The 27,568-nt window shown below is 39.7% G+C and overlaps 1 protein-coding gene across 4 annotated transcripts; it reads right to left on the bottom strand.

The window, feature by feature from the left end:
• Positions 1–168: 168 nt before the first annotated feature.
• On the bottom strand, positions 169–26,900 carry LOC103711035 (Polynucleotidyl transferase, ribonuclease H-like superfamily protein). 4 transcript variants are annotated; one of them, XM_088709559.2, is made up of 15 exons: positions 26,528–26,900; positions 25,116–25,172; positions 24,972–25,037; positions 23,774–23,907; positions 23,482–23,594; positions 23,255–23,362; positions 23,092–23,162; positions 20,519–20,587; positions 18,484–18,539; positions 5,487–5,568; positions 5,017–5,278; positions 2,795–2,976; positions 2,378–2,673; positions 659–795; positions 169–575 (listed from the first exon to the last, which is right to left on the bottom strand). In XM_088709559.2, exons 1-14 carry the CDS (start codon positions 26,618–26,620, stop codon positions 672–674), a joined length of 1,713 nt encoding a protein of 570 aa, XP_088565685.2. In that variant the 5' UTR covers positions 26,621–26,900; the 3' UTR covers positions 169–575; positions 659–671. The 4 variants fall into 4 exon arrangements, with proteins under 4 accessions (XP_088565685.2, XP_038986717.3, XP_088565686.2 ...); XM_039130789.3 differs by having other exon boundaries at positions 5,487–5,547; XM_088709560.2 differs by having other exon boundaries at positions 20,519–20,578.
• Positions 26,901–27,568: the final 668 nt, after the last annotated feature.

Here is a 27,568-nt window from a genome sequence, read left to right as displayed (position 1 = left end):
AGATCATCAAAGCATGGATGAATAAGCCTTTAAAGGGTTTCAGCTGTTCTTGATTTGTAGCATCTTTAAGACCTTAACTCTGTTGAATACATGCTGCACGCTTATGTTTACTTGTTAATTAACCCTCAATGACTGGAAGCTTGCAAATTATAGAAATACGCTAAGAAATTAGGGAATGACTCTTAGGGACGAGTAAATTCCACATTCCAGAGTATAAAAATTACAACACTTCAACCGCTGATGGCTACAATTTTTCTCAGGTGTGTTTCACAAAAAACAAGTTTTGCAACAATGGATTTTCACTGTACTGAGCTTGCAGCAGCGCAAGGTTCCTTCTCTCTTTCCATCATTATGGAGCTTCAATCCCCCCAAATATTTGCGGCAGGTCAGCTGGATGGTTATGCTCAAGGTCCATTGCAGCAATAGCATCCTCGAAGATAATTTTTTACTTTAGCGAGCTTGCAGTAACACATAGTTCCATTTCTCTTTCCATCATTATGCAGCTTCAATCCCCCCCAAACATTTGGGGCAAGGCCGGACGATTATGTTTATGGTACATGAAGCTTTAACAATTCCTGGCAAGAAAGTAACAGTATCAGTGATGCCTTTTGTTATATGAGTAGAACACAATGAATGGACACCGGTGAAAGCAAGCTACCATATCTACATAATCAATGTTTTACGCTAACAAAACATAGGGCAACTTCAGCTTGGGCTTGGAGCTCTTCCAAGGCTTGTACAAGTTTCTGCCTGCTGATTGATGGTTCAAAGCCTTCCTCAAGCATTTTCCTCAACCTTCAGACATTATTTATGAAGCACCAAGAAAGGAACACTTGTCAGAATAATTAACATAACTCAAAATATAGCAAATGAATCATAGCAAGAAATAAAACAACCACTTTGAGAATTAAAAGCATGACAAGCACGACTCAAACAGATGGGAAGGGGACGATGCATATACAGGATCATTTCAACGAACCATGTTTTTGTACTTAGAAGAACAGCATGGCATGGCCATCCAAAAATTTCGTACAGGTTGGATATATTAATACGTTGACAGACAGGTGAAACTTAAGAAAAGTATAGCACGGCATGACATTTTACAGTAATATGTCAGGTGCACTGCATATAGCAGGGTGTTGGAAATAGCTATGACATGAAGTTTGGGATGCCCTAATCTACAAAATACATATGCTGGTATTTGGCAAGAACTCAGTGACGACAGATTGTATACTAGTAAGTTGAGACCTCCATTAAATACTGTCTACAACTAGAGTTTAGCCTGAATCTGAGGCCCTCTCTTCCAAGAGCATCTTTAGCTTACTGGAATTGTTTGAACCACTGAAAACATTTCCAAATTTAATGCCACACGTAAAGATCATACGTCTCATTCATCTGCCCCTGTCACAACCAATGTTATGACCAATGCAGTCAACTCACAGATAGAATGGTTATTAGTTTTCCTCATCTTCAGAAAATTACAATTGCATAAACACTCTAGTGGCACATACCAGTTCATCCATGTAGATCCCTTAGATATCTCTCTCCCTCTCTATCCTAATAAAAATCAATGTTAAAGAGGAAAAATGGAAAGCCTTTGTTAAGTCTTCTGTAAACTAATTCTCACTGCATCTCCACGTATAACCTCGCCAAACTTGAGCTCCAACTACTTGGTACTGGTTTTACAAAATTTCAGCCTTTAGCTTCTAGAAACTTCCACTGGTCTAATTTGAGCTTTAATCCCACCTTACTTTCATATATCAACTCTATTATATAATAAAAACAGCAAATGTGACCTTTTAGATATTAACAGGCCATGCATATGTAACAGGTGAATAAAGACAAGGGCTTACAGCTGAGTTCTACAACGCCACTACCACTAGATATTCCATCTTCATATGCCTTTCTTAACATTGTCAATATACATATCAATACAGCTGACATCACAAGGTCCAGGTCCAACAATTAGGTATAGTTTTACCAACAACATATCTGGATGCAATTCAATCTAGAACACAGAACACAGACCCAACTAGATAATTTACACGGTACAAAGCTAGACCTTTTGAATAATGTCTGAGTCAAAAGTCCAGTCCTGATATGTCAGTGACTTAGGGACCAACGTCTATAATATTGGACTTGACTTGATCAACTTATTCAGCTAAAATATACCAACATACTTGTTCAACAAAATTTCAGTGGCCTAAAACTTTTTTGAGTCAAATTGTGTGCATGGACCGGCCATTAGTGCCATAAAGAAACAAAAGAAAAGGAGATCACATAGAAGAAGAAGGTAAAATATGATGATGATGATGATGATGATGAATAGAAGAAGGTAAAATAAGATGATGATGATGATGATGATGATGATACTCACCTTTGAACCATGGCAGTATCTCCATGACCAGAAGAAACTATAAGCATAGCATTATCAGGTAATGCTTGGTAGAGTTTTCTGATTTTAATATCTATGCCAGTTAGAATATCCTTCAATTCAGAACTTATTCTACCGTGCTTTGTTTCTTTCCTGGATGATTTCTTCTTACATGTCAGTAATGATAACACCTCTGCAACTTGAGATTTCAACTTCTCTGCATCTTGTGCTTGAGCCTTCAAATAAGAAATCAACCCTGAAAATCGGGTCCAGATAAAGTTCACTTTTTCATTCTTTACCTACAATAACAGATCACTTTTTCATTCTTTACCTACAATAACAGATAAATTATATACAAAGCAACTGATGAGACATCCAACTATCACTGAAGCAAATTATTCAGAGAGTTATATTATCAACCTCTTTTATAGCCCTGGAAAGAGCTTCATCATCTGAAAAAATTGGAATTGTATTGCATGAATCATCAGAATATCTCTTGAGGATGGATATATCATCAATGAGAGAGCAGGTTTTGCCACTTTGATGCAAAACTGAGACCAGCTTGCTTCGCATAAATTTTGGAGGTGAGCCAAATTCTGGTCCTGGTGCAGCAGAAGTTTTTTGAAGTCAAGTACTAATAAATTGTCTCGTACTTTTAAAGCAAAACAAGAGAAGATGTCCAAATTGCATTCAAGATTCATAAGAAAAGGGTATTCCATTTCCAAAAGAACAGAAGCTTTCTATACCCACATAAGAATAAGCATATCAGACAGCATATATAAGAACAGTTGCTGCAATAATGATTTCTTATTTTCAACTTTGTTTTAGTTGTGAGGATGGTCAACCTTAATATGTTTCAGATGTTAGAACATGTAAAAGCTAATGATGCATTTACATGACCAGTGAATGGTAGAACATTTCCATTGATAGGTGGCTTCAATGTCGTACAATCATTTTTCCTTCGATAAAAAAGAGATTCCATATGTTTCTTGAAATGTTGAAACCTATGCTCATTTATACTGGGGCTATATCTTGAACCCCATCAAAGATTATCTCAAATAACAGTGCTAGAACAGGTCATTTAAAGGATATATGACAAGCCGACAATGGAATGCATTTGCACCAAAACATGGGCCACTTTGAAGTTAAATCGGACACAAATTCTACACTATTATCTTGCATAAAAACATTAAAATATCATTAAGGTTGTTTGGAACAGGTAATGGGGGCAAAAATTTTGGAGTTCAGTCCCTTGATCAATGTACTGGGAACAACATTAAATGCAAGGTTCCACGTAGCAATTAGTAGTCACGAGCATTGAATATCTATGCCATTAATTGTCCTGAAGGTGTAACAAAGGATCCTCTTCTGTAGTGGAATTTGAAACGTGATCATTACTTTATGCTATCCCATGAAGTTCTCAAAATATACCCCTTAATCTCGAGCAATCCATGTAACATTGTCTATATTTAAGGCAACAGAAATCGGAGATTAACAATTATTATTAACAAAAATAAGGATAATTTAGTTAGGGTTAAAGTTGTGTTCAATTATGTGCTCTGGCTGCCAAAGAGGTGGAAATGTGATACTTACATATGAAAAATAAAAAAGCTTTACAAAGTTCCAACCAATTCTAGGCATCTCATAATTATTTAAGCAATGCTACCAATCTAAGACATCAAACTACTTGTAGTCAATGTTTTTACCACACGCAAAAGATAAAATTATATGAAAATAACAAATAAGTGAAAACCTCGCATCTACTCTAAGCATTGTCAACCTTCTCATGTGCTGAGTTCAAAAGGTAAGCTGTGACAGACTTGCCTAGGCCCTTCCTGGTAAATCATATGCCACTTATTGCATATTACTCTTACACATGCAAACAACTGCTGCATACTTAATGAAGACACAGACACTACTTAAATAGTATATGAGAAAATGTACTACAACTCTTCATTTGTATAATATGATGTATGGCCACTAACAAGCAGATTTCCTGTTCATGGAAATTGCAAAATTGAAACATATACAACTTCAGAAGAAGCTGAGATACAATAACTTTGATAAAATCTCCAACAGAGTCTTTTTACATTTGTGCAGCTATTACATAATCCTGCAATATCCCTATATGGGTAGGGACATACATTGAAGAATTTGAATCAATTAATTCCAGGAGGCGGAGAAAGATAGGAGGAATCATAAACACAAGCCAGTTGACACTGAAGTCTCAAAAATTTATATACTGCCATCACCTTTAATGTGGTAACCCACAAAAAATGTACATGACTAGAGACCCCCGACTCATTGATTATAAAAGGGCCCAACATCGCCCTCTCATAAAATAAATAAATAAATAATTAAAATCATATCTGTGTCAACTTATGGTGTATCCCATGGAAATCACAACCAAGAATCAAGAAAACAGTCAAATAATTGGGTAATGAACGACACAAACATCAGAATATAGTGCAAACTTAGGGCCCAACCTCACCCCCTCCCAAATAAATTAATTAAATAAATAAAATCATAACTATGTCAACCTATGGTGTGTCCCATGGATATCACAACCAAGAATCTAGAAAAGTGACAAAATTGTTGTGTCAATGTAGGACACAAACATCAGAATATAGTGCAAAGTTTACCATGTCTAATCTTCAGCAGTGCTAGTTCCATAGCAGCTCTTGCATCTTCAATACTGTCATGTCCATTTCCTGACACCTGGATCTGTCGGGATAGAAATTTCCTTGACAGGACCCGTAAAGCTGTCTTGTGACCACGGGGGTGCTTGTACAAAACAGCAGTATCAATCACCAAAGCATGAGATATTTTCAATGCTAAAAGGTCATTCTCCAGGGAATGACCTACAAGAATCGTTTCTTTGCGAACAAGCTCAAGAAATTCTTCCTGAAAACATAAATCAGGACTACCATCAGATAAACCTGTTTAAAACTTATAATTATATTTTTGTCTAGAAGAAGAATACAAGCATGCATGCATACATAATACTTAACTAGACAAGACATACATATAAGAAACAATTTACCATTTAATATATAACAGTAAAAGGTCACCTCCAAAATATTAAACAAGAACAAAAGACAAACTCTTGTACCTGAATATCCTTGAGTGTTGTTGTGACACCATTTAGCATTTCACAGGTAATTCCACTATACCTGCATATCCCAAAATATTGACTTTTACAAGAAACAGATTGATATAAGCCATTAGCAAGATATGTTATAACTATAACTATAAAGATCGCAAGCACGAATTCTCATGGTCTTATTGACCATATTTACCACAAATATTAAACCATATGTAAAAGGCAGCCACAAACTATAAGGTTTTCCATGTGGCATGGGATCAAAAGCACATAGACTCAGATGTCCCTTTATAAAGGCATGAGCAGCCCCTAAATTTTACATAATTAATATGGATAACCTCAGAATGAAAGGTGGTAAATACAATGCTGTAATATCTAATAATTCCTAAATATCATTTTTATCTATTAATTCAATCATTAAAATAACAATCCATAAGTTGAAAATGCATCAATCTTCTAGTCCTGTCACTTTCAAACGCATTGTTCAGACCATGGTCTGCCGGACCAGTCCGTACCAGCCGGTACGAGCCGGTACATACCGGTTCGGCCTGGGACCGGTACCGGATCAGCGTGGAATCCGGTACCGGTAGCTTATCGTTGGCGAACCAGTATGAAACCGGTACGGACTAGTATAGGACCGGTACGTACCGGTCCGGACCGCCATCGGTACGCCGATCAGTACCGGTACGACGGACCTTGGTTTAGACTATATGATTAAAAGACATTAAGATAAAAAAAAATATATGGAGTATATAGTTTGCCCTCATAAATCCTATGACATACAGGATGTGGAGTGATTGATTAAAACCCCATTTGATTTTGATGAGCTCAAAACATTTGAGTATATCTTGTGATTACTAATGAATTCAATTGAGTGTTTCAGTAAAAATCCTGTCCAAGTGTCTCTAGATTTGGTTCATAGTATTTTGGATAAGTTAAGAAGTCTGCTGAACCAAAGTCTGAGACTCGAGTCGACTCCCGAGTATCACGAGTCGACTCCAAGCGTATCAAGTTCACTGGCACGAGCTCGAGTCGACTCCAGACTAGTACGAGTCGACTCCGACTGAGAACAGACAGAAGGACAGAAAGCTCCAACTCAGAACCTGTCAGCGAGTCGACTCCTGAAGTGCGCGAGTCGACTCCAATGTTCAACGAGTCGACTCCAGGGTAGTAAGAGTCGACTCCAAGAGGTACACAAAGAAAAGTCAGAGCAGTTTTTCGGGTCTGAGATTCGAGTCGACTCCAGTGGAACGCGAGTCGACTCCAATGGTTGGCAGGTCGACTCCAAAGAAAGCATGAGTCGACTCTCAGCGGAACACAAGGAAAAAGTCAGAGAGCATTTTTGGGACTCTGAGATTCGAGTCGACTCCCGCATTGCACGAGTCGACTCCGAGACTGTGCGACCATCGACAGACAGAAAACCATGTTACTGCCTCTGAGATTCGAGTCGACTCCCAGACAGCTCGAGTCGACTCCAAGACAAGCTTCACGTCAAAAGGCAGAAGACCAACTTTCGAAAACTGAGAGCCGAGTCGACTCCAAGGAAGTTCGAGTCGACTCCAAGACTGGATGAGCCAAAAGACAGAATCGGGAGTTCGGGCTCTGAGATTCGAGTCGACTCCAAGGACAGTCGAGTCGACTCGAGTGGACAAAATTCAAAATTGGATCCACGGACTTCAGTGGATGAGCCGACTCCAAAATTGCCAGGTCAGCTCCAGAAGTTGGCGAGTCGACTCCGGGTCAAGACGAGTCGACTCCCAGTCGTGACGGCAACTTTAATTCAAATTTGGAACAGTTGCCGAGTCGACTCCGAAAAGCTTGAGTCGACTCCCGCTACAGCCGAGTCGACTCCTGATCGCGCGAGTCGACTCCAACCCACCAACGGTCATATTGTCAGGCTGCGCAGAGTGTGCAGAACGGGCAGAAAAAGCAGTGTAACGGCTAGTTTCCGTGGGGGTTGGCTTAAATAGCCACAGAAGACTGTAGCAAGGCAGAGAACAACCATTCCACTCCAAGCATTCAAGCTTTCAACTCTGCAACTTGTTCTTCAACGAAAAAGAGGGAAGATCTGCAATAACTGCATCCAACTACATCTTCTCAACATTAAAAGCTTCCTCCTCCTGCATTCAAGTCGACCACTCTTTCAAGAGGAGACCAGAAGTTCAAGAAGCCATTCCTCATCTCCGATCTAAAAGCGTTTGAGGCTTCTTAACTTCATTTATTGTTCATATTATTTTTATCTGCTTTTTTGAGAAGCTGTTTTCTGTTTTCTTTTACACACTGTATTTACTTGGTTCAATCGGGGGATTGAATCAAGGGGATTAAGGTTGGTTGGTGAGCCAAGTTAAAACCAACGTGTGTAAGGGTTTGATTGTGAGCCCGGAAAAACAATCGGGGTTGGTTCTAGTCGGTGAGCCTGGGAAAACCGACCGAGTTCGTTGTGAGCTCGTAAAACAACAAGTTTGGTTGTGAGCTTGCAAAACAACCGGCTGTAATCCAAGGGGGTTATAGTGAATTCCCAAGAGAGACTTGGGGAGTGGACGTAGGAGCAAGGGGTAGCTCCGAACCACTATAAAACTCTGTGTTTGCATTGGATTGTCTCTTCTCTTCTTCCTCTCACATCACTCACAGCACTTAGCATTAATTAAATAACTTGCAATAGTTTTTAATTAATCATCCACAACGTTTTAATTATCCAAATTAATTTAAAACCCAATTCACCCCCCCTCTTGGGTTGTCTATCTGGGCAACAAGTGGTATCAGAGCCAAAAACTCTTCCACTCAAGAGTTAAAAGATCAAAATGACAACCCCATTTGGATCTTCTCACATTGAGGGTCAGTCCACCCAAAGACCCCCTTTCTTCAATGGATCCGACTACTCATACTGGAAGGCTAGGATGAGAATATTCATCCAAGCCCAAGACTATGAGATGTGGACCATTGTAGTGAATGGCCCATACATCCCATCCACATATGTAGAGGGTGTTAAGGTACCCAAATTAGAAAAGGATTGGGATGAACATGACATGAGGAAGGCACAATTAAACTCTAAAGCTATGAATGTGTTTTATTGTGCCTTAGACCGTAATGAATTCAATAGGGTTTCAACTTGTAATTCTGCAAAAGAAATTTGGGACAGACTTGAAGTGACCCATGAGGGCACGAATCAAGTCAAGGAATCCAAAATAAACATCTTGGTTCATAAATATGAACTATTTAAAATGGATTCAAATGAAACAATCACATGCATGTTCACTAGGTTTACTGATATTGTCAATGCCCTAAAAAGCCTTGGCAAGAACTATACTAACAGTGAGCTTGTCAGGAAAATCCTTCGGTGTCTACTAAGGTCGTGGGAAGCTAAAGTGACGGCAATCCAAGAAGCCAAAGACTTGAACAAGCTACCACTTGAGGAGCTTCTTGGATCCCTTATGACGCACGAGCTCACCATGAAACAACACAACGAGGAAGAGTCCTCCCATAAGAAAAAGGTAATAGCTTTAAAATCTACTTCATCTAACAAAGACTTATCTTGCAGTAGCAGTAGTGAAGAAGAAGAAGATGAGGAAGATGGTGGTGAGGCACTTCTTGTGCGCAAGTTCAAGAAATTTATCAACCACAAGAAGTCCTATCATCAAAGGAGAGGCCCCTCAAATTCCTACCGCAAGGACAAAGGTAAGGAAAGAGAAAATGAGAGGATTGGGTGCTATGAGTGCAAAAAGCCGGGACACATCAGAGCTGAGTGTCCCTTACTAAAGAAGGGCAGCAAGTACAAGAAGAAGAAGAAAGCCCTTGTCACCACCCTATCGGACTCCGACGCATCATCTTCATCATCGGATGAAGAACAAGAAGAGAAGGCCAATTTCTGCTTCATGGCCAACGAAAACGAGGTAACTTCCGATACGCATTTTGATTTTACATTTGATGAACTTTATGATGCGTTTAATGAATTAATGATTGAATATAAGAATATAAATGTTAAAAACAGAGAACTAAAAGTAACTAACCAAACTTACATTCATAAGCATGATTCATTAATTAAGGATAAAGATAATCTTACCAAAGAAAATCTAGAACTTAAGACAAGCAACCAATTCTTAATTAAGAAGACTAACAACTCAACGAAAGATAATGAAAAACTAACTAAGGAACTTTCAGAACTTAAAAACCATAAACAAATCTTAAACAAGGATCTCACAAAAGAACTAAATGATTTAAAAGCAGAAAATCAAACATTAACTAAAAAACTTGGAAAATACAAACCTTTAGTTGAAAAGTTTACGTATAGTTCTGAAAAGTTAAATATGATACTTAATAATCAACGAGCCGTATTTAATAAAGCAGGTTTAGGATATAAACCAAGAAATAAACAAAAACTTCTTAGTAACTTCTTTGTTAAAGCTGGAGAAACTAAAATTAAGAAAATAACTTGCTTTTGTTGTGGTACAGTAGGTCATAAAGCAAATGTGTGTAATTTTAGGAAAAGTAAAACTAAAAGAAAAATTAAAAAGGTATGGGTTCCAAAAGGAACCAACTTGACTAACCATGAAGGACCCAAGAAAACTTGGGTACCTAAGATGACATGATTTGCTTGTGTAGGAGTGTCTTGCAGCCAAAGTCAACAAAAACTGCTGGTATTTGGATAGTGGCTGCTCAAGGCACATGACGGGTGATAAAGATCAATTTTTCACCCTTGAAGCTAAGAAGGGAGGTGCTGTGACGTTTGGAGACAACAACCAAGGTCACATCATTGGTATTGGTAAAGTTCAAATCACCCCTTCTACTTTTATAGATAATGTTAGATATGTTGATGGTCTTAAGCATAACTTGTTAAGCATTAGTCAATTATGTGATAAAGGATATGATGTTATGTTTAAACCATCACTATGCATTATAACAAATCCTAATGATAATAGTTTAGTTTTTAAAGGAATTAGACGTGGAAATGTATATGTTGTAGACCTAGAAGATCTTGCAAAACATAATCAATGTCTAGTTGTAAATGAAACTAAAGATAATGATGCTAGTTGGTTATGGCACCGTAAGTTAGGTCATGCAAGCATGGACACAATAACTAAACTAGTTAAAAGAGACTCCGTGATAGGTTTGCCAAAATTAAAATTTGAAAAGAACAAAATATGTGAAGCATGTCAATTTGGCAAACAATCTAGGAACTCTTTTAAATCCATAAAATGTGTCTCTACTTCTAGGCCTCTAGAATTACTACACATGGACCTATTTGGTCCAACTAGAACAACAAGCCTAGGTGGAAATAAATATGGTCTAGTTATAGTAGATGATTACTCTAGGTACACATGGGTCATGTTTCTAGCGCATAAGGATCAAGCATTTTCTATGTTTAAGAAGTTCCATAAGGAAGTAACAAATGCTAGAGAGTCTTCAGTCATAGCCATTAGAAGTGACCATGGTACCGAATTCGAAAATCAATTATTTGACGAATTTTGTAGTAAAAAGGGGATAACCCATAATTTTTCTGCACCTAGGACACCACAACAAAATGGAGTTGTGGAAAGGAAGAATAGAACACTAGAGGAAATGGCTAGGACTATGTTATGTGAAAGTAACCTCCCTAAGTACTTTTGGGGAGAAGCCATTAATACCTCTTGTCACATATTAAATAGAGTTTTATTAAGACCCATTATAAAGAAAACACCTTATGAACTTTGGAAAAACAGAAAACCAAAAGTTAATTACTTTCATGTCTTTGGATGTAGGTGTTTTGTACATAATAATGAGAAAGATAATCTAGGAAAATTTGATCCTAAATCTGATGAAGGAATATTCTTAGGTTATTCTACAACTAGTAAAGCCTATAGAGTCTTTAATAAAAGAACCCTAGTTATAGAAGAATCTATACATGTTGTTTTTGATGACTCTAGTGACATCTCATCTAGTAAGAAGGTTAATTTTGATGATGATGTTGAAATACTTGAAGAAAAGATAGATGAGATGTGATTACAAGATGATAATCAAAAATTGATTGAAGAAGCATCATCAAGCCAAGAGCCTATTGTGGATCATGGGCTAACAAAAGCTTGGAGGTATGCTCACGGGCATCCTAAGGAACTCATTCTAGATGATCCATCTCAACCGGTTAGGACTAGAGCTTCACTTAGAAATTTGAATAACCATCTAGCCTTTGTTACACACTTTGAGCCCAAACATATAGAAGAAGCCGAAAATGATGTAAATTGGATAAATGCAATGCAAGAAGAACTAAACCAATTTACTAGAAACAAAGTGTGGGATCTAGTAGAGAGGCCTTCTGAATATCCAATTATAGGTACAAAATGGATATATAAAAATAAGCTAGATGAAAATGGAATTGTTATAAGGAATAAGGCTAGACTAGTGGCAAAGGGTTATAATCAAGAAGAAGGCATAGATTTTGATGAAACCTTTGCTCCCGTAGCTAGACTTGAGGCTATTAGACTATTATTAGCATATGCATGCTCTAAGAATTTCAAACTATTTCAAATGAATGTAAAAAGTGTATTTTTAAATGGGTATATTAATGAGGAAGTGTATGTAGAACAACCTCCTGGTTTTGAAAATCATCAATACCCTAATCATGTGTATAAACTGAACAAAGCACTTTATGGATTAAAACAAGCACCTAGAGCATGGTATGAAAGACTTAGTAAATTCCTATTAGAACATGAATTCTCTAGGGGAAATGTAGACACAACATTATTTCTGAAAAAGCAAAATAAGGATATGCTATTAGTACAGATTTATGTTGATGATATTATTTTCGGTGCTACTAACAATCGCCTCTGCGAAGAGTTTGCTGATTTGATGCAGAGTGAGTTTGAGATGAGCATGATGGGAGAGCTGAACTACTTCCTCGGGCTTCAAATCAAACAATCTGAAGGAGGCATCTTCATCAATCAAGCAAAATATGTCAAGAAGATGCTCAAGAAGTTTGATATGGAAGGAAACAAATCAATCAGCACCCCCATGAGCTCATCATGCAAATTAGATCAAGATGAATCAGGTAAATCTATAGATCAAAAACTTTATAGAGGTATGATAGGATCTTTACTATATCTTACTGCAAGTAGACCTGATATTATGTTTAGTGTTTGCATGTGTGCTAGATATCAGGCTAATCCTAAAGAATCACACCTAGCTGTAGTTAAGAGAATTTTTAAATACTTAATAGGAACTAAGAACATAGGACGATGGTACTCTAAAGAATCTAGCCTAAACTTAATAGGGTACACAGATTCAGACTTCGCTGGATGTAAGCTTGATAGAAAAAGTACCAGCGGGTCGTGTCAGTTTCTAGGAGAAAACCTAATCTCATGGTTTAGCAAGAAACAAAACTCGGTTGCATTATCCACTGCAGAAGCTGAATATGTGGCAGCCGGGAGTTGTTGTGCTCAAATCTTATGGATTAAACAACAATTAGAAGATTATGGCATTAAACAAGATAAAATCCCCATTAATTGTGATAATACAAGTGCCATAAATCTAACTAAAAATCCAATTCAACATTCAAGAACTAAACACATTGAGATAAGACATCACTTCATAAGAGATCATGTATTGAATGGTGATGTGTCACTCCAATTTGTTTGTACTGATAATCAATTAGCAGATATTTTTACAAAACCCCTAAGTGAAGAGAGGTTTAGCGCGCTTAGGAGGGGATTAGGAGTGATTGATCCATCCTAGTGGGAGTTTCCACTAGATTAATTGATTTTGATGATTAGAATGCGGTTAAAATAGAGTTTCTATTCAATGATCATCAAATCAGATCCCAATTAGGTGATTTTCCCTCATTTGGCACGGTTATAGCATGACTTTTAGGTGCGTGCCAAGGTTAGAGACGACTCGAGTAAGTTTCAGAGCCGGCTCCTAAGGGGGAGTCGACTCGCGCATTTGCGGGAGTCGACTCGCAAAGATGGCAGCTGAGGGGGAGTCGACTCGCACATTGTCGGGAGTCGACTCGAAGTCTACAGGCGCATAAGGAGAGTCGACTCGCGCATATTCTGGAGTCGACTCGAGGTCGAGTCGACTCGCGACTCAGGGGAGTCGACTCGCAGTCGGGATCCGACTTTTTAACCCTAGGTTTGTCGTTTCGCAAACACTTTTCTTTCAAGCCGCCACTGTTCAAAAAGCCCTAGAGCCGACTCCTAGGTCGTCCCCGATCGTCTCCAACCTCTGTTCGATCGATTTTTCACCGGTTCTTAGGGTTTTCGTCCGTTCCTAGGGCGTCTCCGGTCCGTCCCGAGTCTCCTCCGTCGACCTTTCTCCGTCCTTTAGGTGTTTCTTCCCGTTTAGGTCAAGATGCCTCGTAAGACCGTGGTTAGGAAGAGGTCCCGTCCCGAGGCCGGTCCCGAGCGGCGCTCCAAGGCGCGGCACGATCCCGCGAGGCAACCACCTCCGGCTCGTTCCCCGCCTAGGGCGGTTCCCGCGAGGCCATTGGCCGGGAAGGTCGTCTCCACCGGGAGGTATGTCGATTTCGACTTCCTCTCCGGGGAAGGGTTCACCATAGGTGAAAGACTTAGGGTCCAGGGCTTAGAGTTCTTCCTTACATTGGACCTCCCCACATATCCAGGGCTCGTTAGAGAGTTTTACGGTACCGTCCATCGGGGAGATGGGGGTATCGAGGGCACAGTAGCCGGTGTCCCTGTGTTTGTCACGGAGGATCTTATTGGCCACATCCTCCACCTTCCACTAGTAGGGGTGGCTCCCACACATCCCGAGGACAGAGTTGAGGCCCTTACGGCCGTTCTCGGGCATCCACCCCAGTCACCCGTAGACGAGGTATCCGCCAGCTCCCTACCGATTGAGATGCGGATCCTCTTGAGTATACTGTCTAGGTCCATCTTCCCTAAGACAGGGAGATTTGATTTTGTAAATGAGAGGGACCTAGCTCTTATGTTCTATATGCTTCATGACACCCCAATCAACTTCCCTAAACTCATATATCGATACATGTGTGAGCCCCTAGATAGACCTAGGCTCACCCTCCCATATGGTATGATATTCACTCTTCTCTTTAGGGAGTACGAGATTCCCATTCCTGAGGGAGAACCCTCTCGCACATTGCGATGGACTGATCGCATGGGTACGGGGACCATGCACAGGATGGGGTTTCGGAAGAGAGAAGGGATCTGGGTTAGGAAGTCGTCCCTCACCTCACAGACCACCAGACCTTCACCCAGTCCTGAGCCCGATTCCGACTATCCAGATCATCCAGACCTTCCATCCACTCCTCCTGCTCCTACCACCTCCGCCGGACCTTCCTCCTCGGCACCACCCTCTATGGCGGTCCGGATTGATCCAGAGCAGCTCCGGGAGCTGCGGCAGGAGATCGTCCGAGATGTGAGGGATGAGCTGCTTCAGGAGCTCCGAGGTGCGGTGCCTGCTCCCACTCCTGCACCCGTATCTTCTCAGTTGGTCCCTTCCTTGACAGCCGTGACTGACATGACGGCTCATGTACGGGAAGAGATCTACAATGTCCGGAGTTTGGTCCAGGCCCAGTTCCACAGCATGAGTGAGGTCACGAGCTCCACTCGACAGATGCGAGAGGAGATAGGTCGTGACATGCACACCACCACCGAGGGGGCCGAGCGCTTGTCGAATGTACTCATCGACAAGCTGGACGCACTTCAGACATCGGTGACTGGGCTTCAGGCGTCGGTGACAGAGCTCTCCACTACACATAGCAGAGCCACCACGTCTATCATCACACAGCTTGGCCATGTCACAGATGCAGTCACTCTCCTCATGGAGCAGAGCCGATTGAGAGGAGGAGCACCATCCTCGAGAGGAGGAGCCACATCCTCGAGAGGAGGAGCCACATCCTCCAGAGGAGGAGATGCATCCTCGAGAGGGGGATCTTCATCCTCGAGGAGACCATAGATGTTCTTTTTGTTTTGTTTTGTATTGTTTTGCTTTACGTATTGTATGCTCAAATGTATTCACATTCATATCAATACAATGAGTAGACATCTTATCTTCATTTCTGTGCCATTTGATGATTGGTTGTGCCATTTGTGCCATTGATTGTGTGTGATTACCTCCTTTTTGATATGATGACAAAAAGGGGGAGAAATATGTATAAAATATGTAAAAGGGGAGAAACATGGATAAAATATGTAAAAGAAATCAATAAAAAGATAAACTCTTAAAAACACACACAAATTTGTTCTAAGTGGATTCGGTACCTCGAAGCTCATTATCTCTCTTTTGGGGCTCCTAATGGAGTAATCTCCAGAATCTATTCAAGGGATATTCGGAGATTAGCTGAATCCTACTCATGAACAAATTGACAGATTTTCCCTCTAAAAACAAAAAATTCAGTTCAAAAACTTCAAAGCATTAAAAGGAAATTCAGAGAATCAAAACATAGTTGAATGCATATGTTGAGGGGGAGAATCTGAATTTTAATCAAGCTAAATCAGTAATGACATATAAGCCAAACAATTGATTGCATAATATGAAGGCTTATATAATTCCAAATGAAAGGGGGAGCTTGAACTCCGAAATTTATTGTTTCACTCCTTTCAAACTTGGATAAATTAAATTATCAGACATTTGAATTCATTTATGGATTTTATTTCATTATTTATTGAGCAAGTCATTTTACATATACTCAAAGTTTTGTCATCATCAAAAAGGGGGAGATTGTGGAGTGATTGATTAAAACCCCATTTGATTTTGATGAGCTCAAAGCATTTGAGTATATCTTGTGATTACTAATGAATTCAATTGAGTGTTTCAGTGAAAATCCTGTCCAAGTGTCTCTAGATTTGGTTCATAGTATTTTGGATAAGTTAAGAAGTCTGCTGAACCAAAGTCTGAGACTCGAGTCGACTCCCGAGTATCACGAGTCGACTCCAAGCGTATCAAGTTCACTGGCACGAGCTCGAGTCGACTCCAGACTAGTACGAATCGACTCCGACTGAGAACAGACAGAAGGACAGAAAGCTCCAACTCAGAACCTGTCAGCGAGTCGACTCCTGAAGTGCGCGAGTCGACTCCAATGTTCAACGAGTCGACTCCAGGGTAGTAAGAGTCGACTCCAAGAGGTACACAAAGAAAAGTCAGAGAGCAGTTTTTCGGGTCTGAGATTCGAGTCGACTCCAGTGGAACGCGAGTCGACTCCGATGGTTGGCAGGTCGACTCCAAAGAAAGCATGAGTCGACTCTCAGCGGAACACAAGGAAAAAGTCAGAGAGCATTTTTGGGACTCTGAGATTCGAGTCGACTCCCGCATTGCACGAGTCGACTCCGAGACTGTGCGACCATCGACAGATAGAAAACCATGTTACTGCCTCTGAGATTCGAGTCGACTCCCAGACAGCTCGAGTCGACTCCAAGACAAGCTTCACGTCAAAAGGCAGAAGACCAACTTTCGGAAACTGAGAGCCGAGTCGACTCCAAGGAAGTTCGAGTCGACTCCAAGACTGGATGAGTCAAAAGACAGAATCGGGAGTTCGGGCTCTGAGATTCGAGTCGACTCCAAGGACAGTCGAGTCGACTCGAGTGGACAAAATTCAAAATTGGATCCACGGACTTCAGTGGATGAGCCGACTCCAAAATTGCCAGGTCAGCTCCAGAAGTTGGCGAGTCGACTCCGGGTCAAGACGAGTCGACTCCCAGTCGTGACGGCAACTTTAATTCAAATTTGGAACAGTTGCCGAGTCGACTCCGAAAAGCTTGAGTCGACTCCCGCTACAGCCGAGTCGACTCCTGATCGCGCGAGTCGACTCCAACCCACCAACGGTCATATTGTCAGGCTGCGCAGAGTGTGCAGAACGGGCAGAAAAAGCAGTGTAACGGCTAGTTTCCGTGGGGGTTGGCTTAAATAGCCACAGAAGACTGTAGCAAGGCAGAGAACAACCATTCCACTCCAAGCATTCAAGCTTTCAACTCTGCAACTTGTTCTTCAACGAAAAAGAGGGAAGATCTGCAATAACTGCATCCAACTACATCTTCTCAACATTAAAAGCTTCCTCCTCCTGCATTCAAGTCGACCACTCTTTCAAGAGGAGACCAGAAGTTCAAGAAGCCATTCCTCATCTCCGATCTAAAAGCGTTTGAGGCTTCTTAACTTCATTTATTGTTCATATTGTTTTTATCTGCTTTTTTGAGAAGCTGTTTTCTGTTTTCTTTTACACACTGTATTTACTTGGTTCAATCGGGGGATTGAATCAAGGGGATTAAGGTTGGTTGGTGAGCCAAGTTAAAACCAACGTGTGTAAGGGTTTGATTGTGAGCCCGGAAAAACAATCGGGGTTGGTTCTAGTCGGTGAGCCTGGGAAAACCGACCGAGTTCGTTGTGAGCTCGTAAAACAACAAGTTTGGTTGTGAGCTTGCAAAACAACCGGCTGTAATCTAAAGGGGTTATAGTGAATTCCCAAGAGAGACTTGGGGAGTGGACGTAGGAGCAAGGGGTAGCTCCGAACCACTATAAAACTCTGTGTTTGCATTGGATTGTCTCTTCTCTTCTTCCTCTCACATCACTCACAGCACTTAGCATTAATTAAATAACTTGCAATAGTTTTTAATTAATCATCCACAACGTTTTAATTATCCAAATTAATTTAAAACCCAATTCACCCCCCCCTCTTGGGTTGTCTATCTGGGCAACACAGGATTCTTCCTCTCTTTTTTCAACGAAATGACAACAGACACACTATGTAGCTTGCCCTCATAAATCCTATGATATGAACAGTCCACATGCATAATTTATTACAAATTGATATTCAAAGCAAGCAATTAAGCCAGCATGGATAAATATACAGATTAACACAGAGAAAATAAATTTAACTTAGAAAGTGTAAATTCTTCATTTCTAGAGCATGTGAAAGCAACTTTATTGACATAATTCATTGTAATCATGAACTATTCTTCTATCATGACAGAATAATTCAGGCAGTTCACAGGTTAGCTAAGGAATATATCTATTGGTAGCTGATATGTTCCATTTATAAACTTCATCATCTCAAAATAAATGTAATACGCACCTAGTATTATAGTCAAGGATAGCATTGGAAGGCTTAACTAATTTGTCTAGCACAACCTGGAGTGAGAAAAGTATAATCAGATTCAATCAGTAAACAGTAAACATTTGGAGAAATTGCTTAAATTCAAAGAATACAGCCAGTCAGAGAAATAACACAAGCAATATACTATGTTAAAGGAGAAAAATACAAGGCCCAATAACACTTGATCATTCACAGACAATTATATTCATCCAGGGTGAAAATCATTTGCTGATGAACAGACATCCAGAGTGGAAGGATCCAGACCATTTAAAAATAAAGAACACCAAGCATACAATACTTATGAATAAACTGCATTGTTATCAACCAGCAAAAAAGTACCAATATTTTGTACTTCAAAACTTTCTTATAGTGCTGGTGCCCTTAGGTTATATGCTATCATTCATCCATCATAATTCTACTTGCTACCAGTCACCAGCTAATTCAATTTTTTTTTTTTTACTTTCTTCATAATCCATGAAGTTGGGTATAACTGCGGCTAAAAGACATGCCCATTTTTAACAGCTTGGAGAATCAACACATATACTTTGGAAGAAAAAGATCAGTGGGAATCTGACCTTAAGGAAAATGTTTGATATCCACATCATATTCACTTAACATAGTCATAAATATGCATGAGTTGATAATGTGCATGAGGATTTCATATATTATAGTAGAAATCTTTGATTCCATGTGCTGGCTTGCAAACATTGAGCACCGACCACACTTAAAAGATTCAGATATTTTCCATTTATATAACAGATCAAATGGCTCATTAAAAGGACAGCAACCTGGATAGTCACTCTGGTATATTAGAATTTCGTTTTCTCATTATTTCAGACGATTAAAATAATTCTCATAGAAGATGAGTTATTCTATAGCAAAGGGCTACTGCAATTAGAGGGCAGCCTTGGTGCAACGGTAAAGTAGCTCCATTGTGACTTGGGTATCATAGGCTTGAAATACAGAAACAACTTCTCCATATGCAGGGGCAAGTCCATATACATTTGACCCTCCCCAAATACTACAATGGTGGAAGCCTCGTGCATTGGGACGCTCCTTTTAATGAGTTACTGCTATTAAACCATTCAACTGCATTTACGTCCATAAGTGCATTTGAAGTGCATAGACCCTCTAGACATGTGATTCAAAGAAGAAATTGCAAATTAGAAGCCAACAGATTGAAAAGGGAATGGTTTGGGTTCTTCTCTTTATTCTCTCAAGGACCATTTTACACTTAGAAGCTAAGCTGATCATGGTGGATAAAAGCTTCAATGTTAAAGCAATTGTTGGTAAAAACATGGGAGTAACATGGGAGTAAAAAATGGACAGTGCTTAAGAAACAAATGCAACTGGGAGGGGAGGATGACCATGAAAAATAAAAGCAATATTATTTTGTAGTTAAAGCAGCCTAGAAACATCCTGATGCCTACATGGAAAGCACCCCAGATGTATCAGAAGAAGATGAATTTAGATTGGAATTCTTTCAGAAAGTTGGTACGTACTGGAAGAGGAGATGCATTTGTTTAACTCATCTAGGAGAAATAATGGAGTAACTTTATGACGAGGAACCATTCTTGTTGAGGATCACGTTGATGAAAATATTGTGATTCAGTGGAACTATTGAGGTAGAACCATGGAATCAGGCTTTCTTAACCAGTTAATGTAAAGCGGACAGGAGGAGGGAATCCTTCATGAAAACTCACATCTGCTGATGAAAACTAAGATTTCACCCATTTGAGATGAAGGGTCACATTCTACTCATGCCCAAGTTCAAGCTGCCAAATTTTCTTCCTAAAAGAGAATCCTTATCTCATTTTTTTCTTCTATGCTGTTATACCCATAGAAAATGACTTAGCCATATTTGATTAACAAGCCAACAGGGCCCTTGAAAAAGTAATAAATTAATCTTCTCATAGAAGTTTTGAGCAAATAGTTTCTAGGAAGCATATATAGTATACACGACTATAACAGTTTTTAGGATATTTTCTTGATGACATAAAGAAAATGGGATTACCTCTCCTGCAACATCAACCAACGTCACCCTTGTAAGTTCAAGCCCCTCAACAGTCACACACTGATAAAATTTAGCAAAAAACATCAGGAAACAAAAATGAGGCATCTAAAAAAACTTGCTAGGGCTCAAGCATTCCAAGAATTATATCAAGAGAGGCCAACAAATAGTGATTTCAACAACACTCACAAAAATCTCCAATGGTATACACTGCTGAGATGTGGTTCTCAGTTGCATGGTCATTTTTCTGTTTTCAATGTGAGTTGCAAACATAACATATGCAAAAATATATTCAAGGATATGTTCAGTTCACAAAATTTGGTAAACATGGCATTCCCTCCATTGATATCAATAGTAAAACAGCAGAATAGTCGGTAGCAATTTTTAAATCTTATCAAATTCAAGCTCCAGAATAATACCTAGTTACCTACACTTGGTGACAAGTATTAATTTATGCATAAGATAACCACATTTATAAAGGATTTAAAGAAAACATGAACCCATGTGTTCGAGCCATCTACAATGACAATGCCCACTCCGAAATATTTAAAAATCTTAAACTCAACCGACTTAGAATAAAACGGTGTTTTCATTTGGTTTTGCACTTCATTATACCAGTGCTTTAACAAATGAATAAACGACTTAGAATATACAGATGTCACTTGGTAATATGTCATGACTCGAAATCTAGCCAGTATCCTTAACCTAGCCAATGCAAATCCGAGAACCTGAGGGGCTTGTCATAATGCATAAAACATCAATTTATGATTACTAAACCTACTCTAATGGCTGTCAAATTCAATTCCACATATTTTGTGGGTGTTTTTTTTTGTTGTTGTTTTGTGGGGGGGTGAAAGTTGAAGCCTCCATGCTTATTACATAGTAGCTGCATGTAGCAATAAAATTTTGATGCCTATTAGTGAAGCAATAATTGCTAAATGTATGCTGCTTGAAGAATACTCCATTTTCTATGTTATTTCTTTTTATACACTACTTCCTATTATCCTTTTTCGATTTGGGATTTATATAAAGCTAATCAAACTTCTTCATCCTTCTTATTTCCAACAACATTGTTAGCAATAGTTTGATATATAAGTCAAAGATGTTAGTCAGTGTCTCAAGGTATGCAGTACTGACCGAACCGACGTACCGGTACCGAACCGGTTTAGGAAAAAAAACGCGCGGACGCATTATACTAAATGCCACTCTGTGGCATTAACAGCCCACGAGAGGCAGCCCGCATGGGCGCGTGGGCTCGCTGCCCAGCGCGCGCGATTCCCAGCGTGTGGACGCGCAGTTTGCACCGTGTGGAACGCACGCAGGCGCGAATCGGGGACATATTTCTCCACTCGCGCCCACGCCCCCGCGCGTGAGCACTATTCCCCCGGCCTCTCTCTCTTTTTTTTCCTTTTTTTCCTTCTCCTCTTCTTCTTCCCGAGCCGTTCTCTTTTCTTTCCCTCTCTCCTCCTCTCTTTTTCCCTTCTCCCACGAGCAAGGAAGGTCTTCTTCCCCGCGAGGTGCTTGGGAGAAAGAAAAAGGCCCGGTAGTCTTCTTCCTCGCAAGTGAGGTCTTCTTTCCCCCTTCGACAGAAAGTCTTCTCCTCTTTCTCTTCTTCTTCCTCTTCTTCTTCCTCTTCTTTCTTCCTCTTTCTTCCTCTTCTTTCCTCTTCTTCCTCTTCTTCTTCCCCGCGAGTACCGGTGTGAACCGCCGCCTTCCTCTTCTTCCTCTTCTTCTTCCTCTTCTTTCTTCCTCTTCTTTCCTCTTCTTCTTCTCCGCGAGTACCGGTGCGAACCGGTGCGGTTCCCACCGATATCGGGCTTGTACTGGTGCGAACCATTCAGTTCCAACCCCTTTGGGTCGGAATCGAATTCTATGGTTGTACCGTACCGATGCTGGCCGGCACCGGTACGATACAGGCTGAACCGGTCGGTTCCGAGCGGTTCAGCAGACCTTGGTGTGTCTATCATATGCAAGACGATTTAATCTACATTACATGTAACTGAACCATTGCCCTTGTCAGCGTAGTATTGCACTTATTCTATCATTTTATCTTTAGGGTTACATTTTATCGAATTAATTCAAAGTAGGCTTTGATTCAAATGCTCTGGCTTGATAATTGAGAGTTTATCTGTGGTTGGCACCATATATTTAACTCATGAAAAGGTGTTAACCGCACTGATGACATCTGTTCATTGACCGACATTAATAGCTACATCATAGAAAAAATTTATCTCTCTTCATATTTTTAAGAGATTAAGCAATTTTGTTAATTGGATTATAACAATATGACCAGCATGGATGATTCTTCTCCCTTATTACCCTTTCATGTTAGTCATAAAAGAGAGAGGATGAATATATTAAATGACATTCAATTAACAAATTGCACTGCAATTATATGAGACAAAATGCAACTCTAAAGAACGCTATCAGTAGGCATCAGAGATAACTTTCTGAATTCAACACTCAATGTTTTTATCTGCAGTTTTATCACCTCATGCTCCAAAATCTGAGGAGTTGTAATAATTGTGATATCTCTCCATGAAAGTCAAAAGAGTTTCAGTGCATTGAAGCCTTACCATCTCACAGTCAAGTGCAAGAATTTCATAGGGAGAACACCCTAAAGGAGCAGGAACAGTGGAGACAAAACCTGCAGCAAAGGGTAAGCATAAAACTTTCGAACTCAAGAACTGAAACAACGGGGAGGGGGAAAACAAGCTATTATGCAAAGCAGAAAGCCACCTGGTTGACTGAAACAATAGCCATTATCCTCTAGCTCCTTGTTGGAAAGCGTGTAATATGAAATAGGGAATGGTAGTTCCTTTCGATTTTTCAAAGAAAATGGTTTTTCTAAACCAGAATTACAAATCATGAATGATATTAGATTGTATATGAATTTTCAAATCAGCATGAAATGGAGATAAGAGGCAAATACAAATAAGTGAATCTTCTTTTGCACTATCACTGACCTCGTTTTGAAGATTGATCGAGCATCTGGGAATCCGAATCAATCTCCTCGTGTTTTCTTTTCATTCTGCATGTTAGAAGTGCATCGATTGTGTGCATCTCATCTGACACACAACTAGCAATAACACATACAAAAACGCATTAACAAGAAATTGCCATAGTAGATGCATGATATAAGTTGAACTATCCAGCAAACTTCCTGAAGCATCAATGCTTTAAGAAACAACATACCGTAATGCTCAATACTTATTGTTTTGCAACAATGATAACAAAAACTACTATTTCATTACAAACCTCAGAGCTAAAACTGGCTTAGGAGTACCACAACTTTCCCTTAAACCAGCAAGTGTGCTGCACTCTGACATATACAAGGCTGCATCCAAGCCTGGAACATAGAGCAGGACGACTTTTCGTATAAGTGGCTTGTTCTGAGAATCACAAAGACACTAATCAGTGTTGAAATAAACATTCTTGTAAATAGAAAGTGATCTCAGACAGCTGTGTGCAACTACATAGAGCTGTACAATCTTTGAAATATAAAAAAATTAAGTGTACCATAAGTTTTTCTACAGTGCTATCCTGCATATAAGGAAAAAGTTTAATCCAGATTAAGGCAAACAGAATAAAAAGCAAAAAAGCAAAATCAAACAGTAGTAAGCTTCTGATTCTAGTTTTGTTTAATACTTAGCTATTTCATGTCATCTTGACTTTCTAGATTCCTTTTTAGTGTCATTCTCTACATATGAAAAGAATAAAAAAATTTAGCATAAAATTTGAGTCATGGTTGTATTAATGTGCCTAATTAAGGAAAGATCTCATTGGACTTACAAATGGTAAGTCAAACGGGACATAGGAAGATGTATTAAGAAGATATTCATGCAGTCATGAGGATATTGATAGTGTCGAAGCAATACTTGAATGTTGCCTCTGCTTTTCATGATTCTAAATATGTTCTACCACCACTTCAAACTGTGAACCTCATATAGCCCATAATTCTTCCATTCCCACAACTTGCTCCTAAAGTCCAGTCCACAAACTGGTACTTGATGCATGTCAATAGAAGCCACTGCAGAATGACAAGGTCTACATTTCATGCTCTATGTGATGATTTTGGTTAAAAGAGCTGCTTAGCTGAATCAACCATGACATACTTGCCTTCACCATGCATCACCTTCTCCATTCAAATTGAAGATTAAAGCAGGACAGGACCTTACACATGAACTCAACCTAAGGTTAGAACAGAAACTGGCATATTCACTGTGTAATATCCGACTACTTTATCGACTGCAAAATGTTCATGTTCATCGATCAAGGATGCACATGGAGAAAAACAACAAAGTCAAAACAGGTAACACAAAACAAGAGTGCATTGATGAATCATATATCACTAAAGTGTGAGTCTCAAGTCCACCAAAATTCTTCATATTTAGAATAGATATTTTGGAACATACGTACTAGATTCAAGAGAAGAAAAAGAAAGGAACACTCATACTTTGACAAAAACCCAAGATGGCATGAGACCATCACCAATGACCCATGTGACAAGTCCTTGAATATCCTGCTTCACAGAGTAAACACCAATCAAATGTTCAATATAAGCAGAAAACTCAATAAAATTGAATATTGCAAAATGGACCTGCAGATTTAATACTGAATCAGCTCCAGGAGTTTTAAAAATAACATCTGCTTTTCCCTGCATAGAACATGAAGTTTTTAGCAAGATAACCACTCTCAGAAGTCAAAAATAATCTACTATAAGGAAGACACCATAAAATGATACATAACAGAGTGCAGTTTTTTGTAGAGAGAGACTACTAACTCAGATAGTCCATGCCTTTCCCCCCATCAAAATGGGATCAGATGCAGCTGAACTCAAAGTCATAAAGACCTTATGGAAGGACCGAGTAAACTTTTATGATCAGCTATCAATATGACGCCGACCTCTTTAAAATTAAAGTTATTAATCAAGGCAACTTTGGACATGAATGTGGCCTATCATTGAACCAAGAAAGCCAGTTGGAGGATAGACAGACCCCTTTCACTAGTTGTAAACTCATGCAGCTAGGAAGCGACCCACCAGGGTCCATAATCCCCTGGACAAAGGGGAAGGGTCTAGGTGAAGAGGGAAGATGACAACTTTTTATATATTTGAACTTTAATCATCTCCGGGGCAACACTTCAATGGAACCCAAACCACAATCCTTCCTGTAGATTTACAAAAACATACACTCTCTGGCACACAGTTTACGGCTCATAATATACCAAAACCTTTTGAGAGACAGATATGGGGCACCTGTTCCCTAAGGGCTTTCCCTTGAAGGAGGTCTAGGGTTCGAATCCAGAATATTGCTCAAAAAAAAAAACCCTTGTTCCAACTCTATGAACCCTCTTCCTTAGTAAGTTAGTATACACTTTTCATAATTTAACAAGAATCCAGAAGAATGCATATCCATGGCAAGAGCATCGATTCTTTCACATCAAACCTTGAATCTAGAATCTAAAATGTTGGCTATTCTTGCCGATATACAATATGGATTCTACTTCGTTTCATAAATGCTATCCCTGCCATTGTTTCCTTATGAAACCATGATGAAGAAAGTTAGCTGCGATCTCTCTGTTGACTTAGCCGCAACTTCCATCAGTTAGTTAATCATGATTTAGCTAATTGTGAACCATTTCCACGGATGCCTCAAGAAAACTCCAAAGAAGCATTTTTATTGATTTAATTTCTTAAAGTTGGATGACTGATAGCATCCAAGAATCTTTTAGAAGTTAACATCAAAAGAAACATCCAAGAGGGCTTGAAAGCGCTCTCTGGCGCTCATCCCACGAACTTGTTTCTATCTCACAGCATTGTTCTACCAACTAAACAAAGGAAACAACTGCAAACCCTTTTACCACCAAGAAAAGGAAATAGAAAAGAGCACGAACGAAACCCTTATTTTTCCAAGAAAAACTAGGGTAAAGCTAGCGGCCAGAGCAGGGCAGGTACGAGAACAAGAAGAAGGAAAGAAAGGAAAGAGAGGGAGAATGGGGGAGGGGGCGTACGTCCGGGCCGTAGACATCGAAGTAAGGGGAGGCGTTATCTTCCAGCCGGTCTCCGCTAGGGTTTTCAGGGCTTTTGCGGGAGGACGAGCCCATCTGGGGCGCCGAGAGTTCGAACGCCCGATTTCCGACGAACCGAGAGCGGCGGAAGAAAGAATCGAAGAAAGGAGCGGAGAGAGCTTCGAGACGAAATTTATAGTAGAAAGATGAAGGGCAGAAGCAATTGGTTTTGAGGGAACCGCCTCGAATTGGGCCAGCTATCCGTTCCTGAACTCTTGGGTTCGCTCTTGGGTTAATCCTGGCTAAGAGTCCAAGAGAGGCACCTTGGAGTCCAGGTACCAGAGTTAGTATTCATTTTTCTTTTCTTTGTGTTTATGGTAGTAGAATAGACTCATGAGCTACATAACATAAAGTAGCACCTTCCCGAGTACCCTTGATTCCCAAACAACTGCAAAAGTAAGTGACTTTACCAGGTTCATAAGTCCTTTTTTTTTTCAAAAAGAATACCAGTTTTTTAAGCTAGCATCTTGTGGTGATCTTTTCTACCAAACCCAGCTGACATGAGAATAAATAGCAATTTTGAGCTAAGCTAGAGTGAGTCTATTAACATTTAGAGCATGTTGATTGGAGAAAGTTGGGCTCTGAAATGAAAATAAGTGACTTCTATTCCTCCTATTTGGTTGGAGAGAATTATGTTTCTATTTTGATTTTAGGAAATAATGGAGACTCTCACTTAGTATTTAAATCTCATCCCAATTTCGATTCCAATCGTGAACTAAATGCGTCAGAGAATAAATCCATTCCGATTTTCATTTTAATCTATTTAATTCTGATTCTGATCGCGAAATAAACACACCCTCAGAATGGCCTTTGGCTAATTAGCAAGTCAACATTTAGAAATCTTGTTCGGGCATGGTATGATCTTAGCTCAAAGGTTGACAGGGACAATGAAAGGGACAAATCTTAACCCCAAGCAAACATGAACCAAGCTCAGCTGATGGATACCTTCAAGCTCTTTGCATGAGTGCCATGTCCTAGTAGTTT

This window comes from Phoenix dactylifera, chromosome 13, assembly GCF_051530095.1.
Source record: "Phoenix dactylifera cultivar Ajwa chromosome 13, Ajwa_hap1_PhDact_Kaust_v1.1, whole genome shotgun sequence".
Lineage (NCBI taxonomy): Eukaryota > Viridiplantae > Streptophyta > Magnoliopsida > Arecales > Arecaceae > Phoenix > Phoenix dactylifera.
This window is presented reverse-complemented; position numbering and strand designations above follow the sequence as displayed.